Source organism: Phacochoerus africanus, chromosome 10 (assembly GCF_016906955.1).
Source record: "Phacochoerus africanus isolate WHEZ1 chromosome 10, ROS_Pafr_v1, whole genome shotgun sequence".
In the NCBI taxonomy this organism is placed as follows: Eukaryota; Metazoa; Chordata; class Mammalia; order Artiodactyla; family Suidae; genus Phacochoerus; species Phacochoerus africanus.
In genome coordinates this window covers 32,994,207-33,006,837 of record NC_062553.1, presented here as the reverse complement: position 1 = coordinate 33,006,837, position 12,631 = coordinate 32,994,207, and the positions used below count along the sequence as shown (strand labels likewise).

Below are 12,631 nucleotides of genomic sequence, written 5' to 3'. Positions count from 1 at the left end.
AAACTGTTGTTTTTCCTGATGCACTGGAAGAAAATTCTCCAAGTATGGAATAAGACAGATGATACACTTGTAACCAGCCAGATTTTATCTCTATGATTCATCTGTAACTGATGCCAAAATGTCAAGCCTCTGTTTAATGGTCACCTTGCATAGACATTACTGGTCTGTTTAAACTGTACTAATACAATTTAAATTGCATAGGATCTAAATGAAAATGAACTGACATTTCAATTAGAAATTACATGCTAGTTCAGTGTTTTATGTACACTGGTGAAACCAGCATTTTATAAAAAAAATCAAAAGAAAATAATCAAAGAGTACTGCATACAACAAATAAGCATTTTTTGTGAAAACTTTTGTTTCAGTTACATATAATAATTTATATATATATATATACTAGACCATTAGAATTTTTCATATGGGTTGCAGTCAAAAAAAGTCTGAAAGTCACTGTGTTATTTCACATAATGTTACAAAGGTGAAGTAAATATAAGGAACATTTTTATCAGTTAGAAATTATAGGGAGGAGTTCCAATGGTGGCTCAGCAGACTAAGAACCTGACTAGTATCCATGAGGACGTGGGTTCAATTCCCGTCCTTGCTTAGTGGGTTAAGGATTGGACATTGCCATGAGCAGCCTGGATCCAGCATTGCTGTGGCTGTGGTGTAGGCCAAAAGTTAAAGCTCCTATTTGAACCCTAGCCTGGGAACTTCCATATGTCTCAGATGCAGCCCTAAAAAGCAAAAAGCAAAATAAATAAATAAATAAATAAATATGATAAAGCAATTGATAATTTTATTTGCCATTATTCCTTTTTGGGCTTTAGGAAAGAAAACAATTACCACGTAATTTATGACCAAAATGTAAAGAAAATTTCAATAGAAAATTAGCTTATAAACAGAATAAACCCTTATGGTCAATGTATTTAAATAAAAGTAAAACCGAATATACCCTTAGAAGTAATGTAACTATAAAGAGCTCTATATAAACCAATTTAAAATATTTAATTCAAAACACCATTATAATAAAAAATAGAATAAAACATACTTACCTCTTACTTGGAGAGGTTCTTGCTTAAGGAGTGGAGCTTTCAGTTCTGCACCAATATTTTCTGCTGTAAAGTTTATTTTTAAAAAATTAAAATAAGCAGTTTTCATACAAACCTATAAACTTAATATTAGCTAATAATCTGGGAATAATAAAAAGATAATCTATAAAGTAAGAAATACGACATAATAAATAAAAAAGATATGTCATGTATCAAGTGGGATTTATCCTAGAAATGAAAGAGTAGTTAAACACTAGAAAAGCTACTAATTCCTCTCATCAGCAGACAGAAGAAGAAAAACTAGAATCATTTCCGGAGCTAAACAAAAAGTATTTAATACAATTTAATAAAATTCACCACCTGTGGAAGTTTCGAACCTTTTTAAGAAAATTAGGTCAAAAAGGAATTTCCTTAAGGATAAAACAAACCTGTAACAAACATTGTATTCAACAGTGAAAATTTAGGTTCATTCTTTTAAAACTAGGAACAAAACAACATGTGTATTTTTTTAATTGCAATATAACTGACATATATCATTTTGTAAGTTTAATGTGTACAGCATGTTGATTTGATACATTTATACATTACAGTATGATCTTCCATGTACTTAAAAATTTGGAATTTGCAATTGTATTCTGATAGGATATACCCTTTCACTCTCCTCCTCATGCTCTAGTGCTCAGAACTCAATCTGGCCTTTCTGTCCTGAACCAGATCTCACGCTGCCAGCCTGAAACTCCTACCCTTCAGTCCATTCTCCAAGCCAGCAAACAGGAGATTCCATTTCCTGTTCTTCCTTTTGCCTTCCTACCTGCCAGCCTCAGACAAGACACAGCCTTAGGTAACAAATGGAAGAGGCTAGCTTGAGCCTCCTGACTGAGAGGGGTGGGTAAGTTCATGCAGTGAATCTGGCTCCAATGCCTGTCTGTGCACGTAGCACTGTTAGACCTATCACCCCAAAAGAGCCAAACTCCTGGCTGCCAGTGCCTGTTTACAGACCCAGGACCAGGCACCTTCTGTTCTACTTCTTAGATTATAGCATGTCTTTTGAGTCCAACTGCTTCTTCAGTTTTCTCTTTGTATCTTTTGTTTATCATTCCAATAAGTGAGAAGTAGAACAGACATCTCAGAGCATTTGTTCAACAGTGCTACTGCTATTTTGATCAGAATTTCTGCATATCCACTGATTTACCTTTTAATGCTCTTATGTATAAATTAAATGACAACAGAATAGGCACTTTTTTTTTCTTTTTCTTTTTTTGCCTTTTTGCCTTTTCTAGAGCCACTCCCATGGCATATGGAGGTTCCTAGGCTAGGGGTCGAATCAGAGCTGTAGCCACTGGCTTATGCCAGAGCCACAGCAACGCCAGATCTGAGCCGCATCTGCAACCTACACCACAGCTCACGGCAATGCCAGATCCTTAACCCACTGAGCAAGGCCAGGGATCGAACCCGCAACCTCATCGTTCTTAGTCGGATTCGTTAACCACTGTGCCATGACGGGAACTCCCAGAATAGGCACTAATAAAAGCAAAACTCTCCTTGAAACAAAAACAAAAAATCTTACATGGAATTTTTAGTATATTTCTTTATTTTTTAGTGAAAGCCACTAGGGAAATGACTTATATAGGTATATATAGGTATATTATGTCCTAATAACTAAAATACATACAGAAAATCCAAAAAGATTTTATTCATCAAATCTTAAGTAGGTTATGATAGCATTATTGGTAAATTAAAGAGGTTTAAAAACACTTTTATTTAATTAATAATTACACTTTGTAACACTTGACATTAATCAGTTCTTATTTTTTGTTGTTGTTAAGCTACACAGCAAACCACTTCTAAACCATTTTTACCTGTAGAGTCTATATATCATTTACTTAAAGTTTTGTTTTGGGGAATAGAGCACAGGGCAAAGAAGAGTGAAGGGACAGGGTGGTAGAGTAACAAGCTTTCAACAGTCACCCTAGTGCCCGAACAACTGAAATCTAACATTTCATAGACAGCCCTCCTTTCTACAATGATCAAAGTCATTCAAACAAATCATATAAAATGAGATGCTCTAAAACTGGTATTTCTGAATATTCTTCTTATTGCAAACTGTCTAGATCTTACTAAATTATATAGTGTTAAGAACCACAAACAAGAAATGCTAGTAAATGGCTCAACACACGTGTGAATACTTATTTTGCACACCACTGTCTTACTAAACTTACACTGTATCAGTATCACTGGAGTAGAGTCTTTATGATTTCAATAAGTAACCAGACAGTCTATCCATGAATATCTCTAGACATTTTGTTTTAAGCTCAAGCGCTGGCTGTTTGCCACACATCTGCTGTCATTAGCAAAATTAAAACTGATTTTACTAAAATTTAAAACATCTGAATGCTCCTTAAAAACTTAAGGATTCCTTAGCAAGTCTCTGCCTCTTAATGAGCTCTTTCTGACTTTATCGTGTGATCTGAATTATTCAAAAGTCAATCTCAAACTCTTAAATATACAAATTATCCTTCAATCAAGCAATTACTTGCTGTCTATCTGATGGCTAACAAGGTCTAATTTGGCAGAGGCAAATTCTGAAAAATCGAGCCCAGGATAAAGCCATCAATAAACAATGTAGTCCTAATATAGTAAAATAATATTTTTATTTCAAGACAGCAGAGAAAAAAGAAACCTAGTCAGATTTCAATTTTAGGCATTCTGTATAACAGACTCAACATTAAGTATTTGGTTTATTTTACCTCAGAAGAAGATTATAACATGTTTTACCTTTAATTACATTATTTCATCACCTGTTCCTTCTCTCATTTCTTTTTTCTATTGTCTTTTCAGGGCCACACCCACAGCACATGGAAGTTCCCAGGCTAGAGGTCGAATCAGAGCTACAGCTTCCAGCCACAGCCACAGCAGATCTGAGCTACCTCTGTGACTTACACCATAGCTCACAGAAACGATGGATCCTTAACCCACTGGGTGAGGCCAGGGATTGAACCTGCATCCTCATGGATACTAGTTGAGTTCGTTACCACTGAGCCACAATGGCAACTCCCCCTTCTCCCATTTCAATATTCTAACAAATATGCTATTTCTAGAACTTGGGAACTCATTACACTTCCATTTCCTCATCCTCTAATATCAAACTCTCAACCAATATCTACCCCAGCAATTTTCCATCACTACAAGAAAAAGAGAAATTGGCTAAAACTGCACAGAAGTCCAAAGAAAGGATGGGACTTAGGGGAGAAGATGAAAAATACACATCATCAACATAAACACAGGTTTCTCAAGAAATCTGTAAAATCTTCTCCTGTGAAAGACATCCAACTAAAGGAAACATAGTCATGAAATGTTTATTATTCTTCAAATACTCTCTTCTCCTAACCATACTCTCCTTGGTTTATCTCCTACTTCTCCAGGTATTCCTTGCAAGCTCCTCCTTGAAGATCTTATCTCCCCAATCTAAAATCTCTCCCTGTACTGTCTCAAACCCACTCATAATTTCAGTTACCATCTGGATATAGCTAATAACTCCTAAATCTCTATCCTCAAGGACAACTCTCTGTATTCACTCATTTACAAAATTTATTAAACCTCTACTATGTGCAAATCACTGCTCTAGGCACTGGAGTTCCTGCTATCATAAGGCTTGGAAACAAGGGGGAAAAAAGAACTACAACAGATGCTGAAAATATCAGTCAGTAAAAAGTGCTATCTATACAAAGAATTAAAATTAGAGTAATATTAGGGAGTTCCCGTCGTGGCTCGGTGGTTAACGAATCCGACTAGGAACCATGAGGTTGCGGGTTCGGTCCCTGCCCTTGCTCAGTGGGTTGACGATCTGGCGTTGCCGTGAGCTGTGGTGTAGGTTGCAGATGCGGCTCAGATCCCGCGTTGCTGTAGCTCCGGCGTAGGCCAGTGGTTACAGCTCCGATTCTACCCCTAGCCTGGGAACCTCCATATGCCACGGGAGCGGCCCAAAGAAACAGCAAAAAGACAAAAAAATAAAATAAAATAAAAAATAAAATTAGGGTAATATTAAAGACTGACCAGTGCGCGCACAGAGGTGACATTTCACTTAATATTTCACTAAATAATTTGTAAACGACCAAAAGGAGTTAGCCACATGAAGAAGAGCCTCTTGGAAAGAGAAAGCAACTAGAGCAAACACCCTTATAACAAGGATAAGTTTGGTATTTTCTAAGAACCAGAAGGAGGCTGGTTTGGCTGAAACATAACTGGAAAGTGAGAGTGGAAGCAAAGAGCCCAGAGAGAGGCTACTGCAGTAACGTAGCCAAGAGACAATAATGTCTCACTGCAGAAAAGCAATATACTCAACTGGCTACCCGTCATCTGCTAAGATGCCCAAGACTGAATCCTCATCTTTTCATTAAAATATACTCCAGCTTTGGTATTCCTAATTTTTTTTTTTTTTTTTGCTTTTTAGGGCAGCACTCATGGCACATGGAAGTTCGCAGGCTAGGGATTGAACTGGAGCTACAGCTGCTGGCCTGCAGCACAGCCACAGAAACACAGGATCTGAGACATGTTTGCAACCTACACCACAACTCATGGCAATGTCAGATCCTTGACCCACTGAGTGAGTCCAGGGACTGAACCCGAATCCTCATGGATACTAGTCGGGTTCTTAACCCGCTGAGCCACAATGAGAACTCCAGTATTCCTAATTTTAGAAGACAATGAAATCACCTGCACCATCATCCAATCCATTCTGGTAACCAGGCATGTCCTTTCCTTGGCCCGCTCTTTCAGTCTCCCAAATTCAACCACCTAATCTTCATTATTCAGCTCCTAAATTTCTTGCATTCATCCACTCCCTTAAAAAAGTCATTGGCATTAACCTAGTCTAGAGCCTCATTTGTATTACTATTTTTAGTCTCCCTCCTTTGCAATCTGTTTTCCAGTCTGCATCTTGTTCTTTCTAAAATCTTAAATCTGATTAAGTACTTCTCTTTAAAATACTCTAATAGCGTCTCACTGCCTACAAAACAGTCCAAACTCCCAAATAAACCCTGATATGACTACTTTTTACCTCTTGAATTTCATCCCTTGTAAACTCCACCACCAAGTCCTCTACTCACCAGTCCAGTCGCACCAAATTCCTTGCAGTGTTACCTTTTTTTTCTCCTCCACTCATCACACTAATATGTACTTTTCTTTCAGGACATTAATTCATTTCTTTATGGAAACTTTTCTCAACCACATTAAGACTCGGTGTCCCTCCAGCACACAGTATTTCTTCTACCACAGTACTTACTACACTTTTTTTGTTAATTTTCTATTTTAGTAATAAAGAGAATATGTACTCAGAGAGTCACTCATTTGCTGCCACAAAAAGGGGCTCAATAAATACTTCTTAATTAATGAATATGAATAAGGACTTCTTTTTAATGCTGCACAGCAGACTAGATATCCCCCCCAAAATCTTTTTTTCAACAGCATTGCTAAAGCTAGCAAAATGATCCAAGAGATCAAAAATGAAGGGAAAGCAGGACTTTAATAGAATAAGAGAGCACATCCAAGCCAATTTTTCCTCCCTGATGATTTCTTTTGAAACTCACACTCTTTGAGCTTCTACTTCCACAGCTACAAGGGGCATGGGAGGACAAAGAATCAAACTAGGTTCTGCTAAAGATGCAGAGTCTAACAGGAAATACCCAGAAAAAAAAGCTGGACACTTGATATAACTATGACCTAGAGAAAACACACACAGAAGGAAACTGCAAAGAAGCAAGCCTGCCTCTACTTCAGAGTTAAGTAGTGAAGAAGGGGGAAAACAAACAAACAAACAAACCTGAAATACTAGGGATAAGGCAGCTTACACAAGTTTGTAGTCTGAATTCATGCTATCAATGTGGTCTAAAAAATCTTAAGCTGACAATTTAACATGGTCCCCAGTTGTGCCCCCAGCAGCTAATGGAGACAAGTGCAGGAACACATCCTCAATTGGAGGCATCATTCCAAGACATAAAATGACATGGAAAATGAACAATTCTCAGTTTAAAAACACAGATCATCATGTGTTGATGATCATGCATGAGAGCAAGAAACAGAAGGAAAAGATAATATAGTAAGATGGAGTTCCCTTGGGGTGCAGCAGGATAAGGATCCAGCATTGTCAGTGCAGTGGCTCAGATTGCTAATATGGCATGGGTTTGATCCCTGGCCTGGGAACTTCTGCACACTATGGGGGTAGTCAAAAGAGAAAAAAAAAAAAAAAAGATAATATAGTAAGAACCAAAAGATTTCAGATAGCAAAATTTTCAGTCACAGAATACAAAATAGCTACGGCTATTAAAGTTTTGAAAACATAAGCAAGGAACAAGAGACCAACCAAGCAAGGTGAAAAAAAAAAAATTCTAGAAATGAAAAATATAATCACTAAAATTAAAAACCTAACATATGTAACAGCCAGCAGATTAGAGGCAACTAAAGAGGGAATTAGTGAACTAGGTACACCTAAGGAAATAATCCAGGATCCAGACCAGAAAGATAAAGAAATACAAAGTATGTCAGAGAGTTTTAGAGACATGAAAAATAAAGCAAGGATATCTAAAATATTTCTAACTAGAATTTCAAAAACAGATAAAAGAGAAAGAGAGGTGGTAACATATATTTCAAGGAATAGTAAGAGAGAATTGTAGAATTTCAGAACTGTAGAAAAATGCCAATTCTCAGATCCAGGAAGCCCAACAAATCTTAAGCAGGATAAATACAAAGAAATACACACCAAGTCACTTCATAGTAACACTGCAGTTAACACCAAAGGAAAAGACTTTCAAAGTAAAGTTAATCAAATTAAAAAGAAATCAAACAGAAAAGATATGAAAACAAAAGCATGATATCTGACTCATCAACAGCAATAGCAGAAGACAATGAAATAAGATATTAAATGTGCCTTTATCATAAAAGACCCTCACCTAAAGGAATTTCTATTGGATGTACATCAGACAGACCAGAGAAATAAGATGGTTAACAAGGATTTTAGATAAATTTAAACAAATAAAAATATGTATTTTATAGAAGAAAAAGAGAGCAGAATAGACACAAAATACAAATCCAACAAATAAAATGTTAAGTTCAGAGGGAATGTCCAGAGTTAAAAGTGTTCTAAGGTCTTTGCATTTTTCAAAATGAAAGTAAACTTCTAAGTTACTGTAGCTTTAGACAGGCATAAAGTATACAGCTCTCCAACAAGTATGTGCATGAGGGAGAGGGGATAATGGAGTGAGAAGAAAAATTTTTTTTTGTCTTTTTAGGGCTGCACCCACAGTACATGGAAGTTCTCAGGCTAGGGGTTGAATCAGAGCTACAGCTGCCAGCCTACTCCAAAGCCACAGCAACGCCAGATCCAAGCCGAGTCTGCAACCTACACCACAGTTCAGAGCAACGCCAGATCCTTAACACACTGAGGATGGCCAGGGATGGAACCGAGCCCTCACAGATACGAGTCAGGTTTGTTACCACTGAGCCACAATGGGAACTCCAATAAAAATTTTTTTTAATGCAAAAAAAAAAGCAAAAGGAAGTACATGATACAATGGTAGAAATATGTCAAAACATACAAATGATTATAATAAATGTAAACAGGCTAAACTTTCCGTTAAAAGACAAAAAATATCAAATTAGGACAAAAAAAGTTAAAGTCAAAGGAAAAATTATACCAGGCAAATACCAATGAATTCTGGTGGAGATGTCACTAAAAAAAGAGTTGTAATATACCAATAAAAGGTATACTTTATCAGTGTTATATAACAATTCTAAATGTGTATACATCTGATAACATAGCTTTAAAATAGCCAAAGGAGGAGTTCCTGTCGTGGCGCAGTGGTTAACGAATCTGACTAGGAACCATGAGGTTGCAGGTTCGGTCCCTGCCCTTGCTCAGTGGGTTAACGATCCGGCGTTGCCGTGAGCTGTGGTGTAGGTTGCAGACGAGGCTCGGATCCCGTGTTGCTGTGGCTGTGGTGTAGGCCGGTGGCTACAGCTCCGATTCTACCCCTAGCCTGGGAACCTCCATATGCAGCGGGAGCGGCCCAAGAAATAGCAACAACAACAACAACAAGACAAAAGACAAAAAGACAAAAAAAAAATAGCCAAAGGAAAATTTTAGGGAGAATAATAAGGAGAGAATATCAAATTCACCATCAGAATTATCATGGCTTAAATTCCTACTTTAGAAAAGAAGAAATGTTCAAAATTAATGAGTAAAATAGCTAACTGAGAGTTAAAAAATCAAGAGTAAATAAATACAGAGGAAGTAGAAATAATATAATTAAGATAAAAGTAGAAATTAATGAAATAGGAAACAAATATTCAATATAAAGGTTCAAAGCAAAAAAATTATTACTTGGAAAAATAATAAAATGGACAAAGTTCTGGCAAGATTAATCAAGAAATAAGACAAACACAAGGAAAAAATATAAGGAATTTAAAAAAGGGTGTAACTATATACGCTACTAAGAGTATACAGAGAGTATCATGAACTTTGTCAATTAATTAAACATTTAGTTGAAGTGGATAAATTCCTAGAAAAAATATATAACTGACCAAGAGTAAAACAGAAACAGAAAAATTAAAAGAAAGTAATTTAGCAGTTTAAAGGTTCCTCACAAAGAAAATACTAGTCCAGATGGTTTTACATGTAAGTTCTATCAAACATTCAAAAACCAATAATCTTAGGCAAACTATACCAGGATACAGAAAAAAATTGTTTTAAAAGATTTATACGTACCAGTTTCATCAAATGATGGTACTTTTTCCATTTTGAGAGTTTGTGATCCCTGTCCTTCTTTCTGAACATTTGTGGAGTACAACTTTACTTGATTCAGCGTGCAACAGGGAACAATGTTTGAAAAGCTTCCAAATGGCACTAAATTCTGCCATTCTAAAAGAAAAGAAAAATTTACTTTTAAACTAACAATAAGGATTTTTATACCTAATAAAACATACCTATGATTAGAAAGAAAATAATTTTACAGAATAACTGTGAAACTTTCACTCTGCTATATACCCAAATGCACAATGCTAAGCAACCCCTTCCATGTAAGTATTTAATTGACCCTTAGGTGTACAGGGTCTATTTTTTTGTAAAGGCAAAGTTAAGATAATATTTCTTTTTTTCCCTAATTTGTAAATTTATTTATATGGAAACTTTTAAATCATATAGTCAAATAAAACATTCATATTATTCAGCTACTCTGAAAGGTCTCTGGCTTATAAAAGAAACTCTTGATTTTGTATGCTGGTTGCTTGCTAAAAAAATGTTGGCATAATGTAATTTTCATAATAAAAACTTCTGAGGGGGTAAGATCAGGAAGGCTTCCTACCCCAAATTACCCTGTCTTCCTCCTGCTAGCTAGAGATTTAGTCCTCTTTCATTTCATAATCAATAAGTGAATTATATTAATCAGTTATTCATACTGTCACTGATTTCTTAAAATCAGATAATTAGATCAACATTTGGTGATATTCCTCAGTACATGCGAATTCTAATTGAGGGAAAAATAGAAGACTATTTACAAAGCACTTCAGCTGCTGCATCGGGTTGGCTGTGGAGGGCTGAAACATAGAAGGAAAATATATTCTACATTTGCATCAAAGTGGTAGAAAAATAAATCTATTTGTCTCTGCTTTCATGTAAGCCTTTGTTTATTTATTTATTCATTCATTCATTCATTCATTTATTTTTCTGACCACGCCCACAGCACTTGGAGGTTTCCAGGCTAGGGGTCAGACAGAAGCTGTAACTGCTGGCCTATGCCACAACCACAGCAACACGGGATCTGAGTCACATCGGCAACCTATATCACAGCTCACCACAACGCCAGATCCTTAACCCACTGAGCAAGGCCAGAGATCAAACCCACGTTCTCCTGGATACTAGTCGGATTCATTAACCACTGAGCCACGACGGGAATTCCTATTTATTTATTTATTTAGTCTGTGCCCATAGCATGTGGAAGTTCCCAGGACAGGGATTGAACCCGGGCCAAAACTGCAACCCAAGCCTCTGCAGTGACAATGTTGGATTCTTAATCTGCTGGGTCACATGAGAACTTCCACCCCTCTGTTTTTCACTCTTTTAAGCTTTTAAAATTTAAAAACTGTCTAAATATAATTTATACATTTTCTAAAGGTTTAGGTGAAATGATGACATTATATCATTAGAGATAGTCAAGTTTCTCCAAGAATGGAAGGTTAAGCATTTAAGAGTTGAAATTTTTCTTTATTTTATTGGCACACGGAAGTTTCAGGCTAGAGGTCAAATTGGAGCTGCAGCTGCCCGCCTATACCACAGCCACAGCCACACTGGATCTGAGGTGCACCTGCGACCTACACTGAAGCTTGTGGCAATGCCTCCACTAAACAAGGCAGGGATCAAACCTGCATCCCTATGGATACTTGTCAGATTCTTTTCCACTGACCCACGACGGGAGCTCCCCTTTTTGCTTTTAAATGTTTTCAGTTTGACCTACAGGTATTTATCATTTTTAAGTATGCAAATAGAGCAACTGTTTCCTTCAAAGTTTCCTCCTCTACCTTACAAGTTTTTCCCATCCATACAGAAACTTTAGAAGTATATAATTTACTTAACAAAGAAAAACACCTGTTTTTAGAATTTTTCCTCCAAAGTTCTTCAAATATTTGCTTCTTACATGCATCCAACTTAATTAGTACTTTTTTCTAAATAATTATTGTTTTACCATAATTGTAGTTGCCCTTTTAAAAACCATTTCAGCATTATTGAAACTAAATTTTCACAAACAAGGTTGCTTTAAAAATCTATTCAGTGTTTTTAAGCCTGAAAACACATTTTAATTTTTCAATAATAAACACTGCAAACAACTTTGCAATCCTTCTGACTGATGAGATAGGTGATTATTTTCTGCAGTTTAAGGAGGATGCAAAAAGGGCACATAATTTTTGACATGGCAGCCACAGACAGTAATAAATTACAAATTACACTATTTCAACTTTTAACCAACACTTAAAGGCGGTTTAGATTAAACTCAACAGCCACTCTACCTAATTTTAAGTGTAAAAAGCCAAAACTGCTTGATCAGTAGAAGCGATTATGCTAGAAAGTCTAATTGGGGATTTTGGAGTACAGTATAATCATATAATTCATTTCATTCACAAGAGAATCAGCTATATTTCCAATACAGGAAAACTCAACAGTTAAATCACTACCCAAAAGCCCCAAGAACAGTGCTGTTAAAATTAAACCTTCTGAGATTTTAAGAGCCAGTTTTTACATTCACTGTAAAAATAAGATAGGAATATGATCCTATCTTATCATAGCATAGGCATTATTATACTTTATTTTACTTATAAACTTGAATGACTAGAACTTCCAACTTCTACTGCAAAGTCACGAAACATGCTACCAGTTTTTTCAAACAAATTTTTGCGAAATGTTTCTGTAAATAATCTTCATCCCCAGGAATCTGGAAGATCCTATTAGGAGTAGAAATAGTTCTCGCTCTTCCTCATTGCTCCTATTGGTTAGCAAGTATCAAACAATCTACGGTATGGCAATTACGGCAAAAACGGAT

The 12,631-nt window shown here is 36.2% G+C and overlaps 1 protein-coding gene across 1 annotated transcript in view; it reads right to left on the bottom strand.

Moving 5' to 3' along the window:
- Positions 1-12,631, bottom strand: part of SLC30A9 (solute carrier family 30 member 9) — a 54,192-nt gene that overhangs the window by 40,568 nt on the left and 993 nt on the right. Inside the window, 2 exon segments of the mRNA XM_047798703.1 lie at positions 1,053-1,115; positions 9,808-9,960. Of these exon segments, the coding sequence (XP_047654659.1) occupies positions 1,053-1,115; positions 9,808-9,960 (216 nt within the window).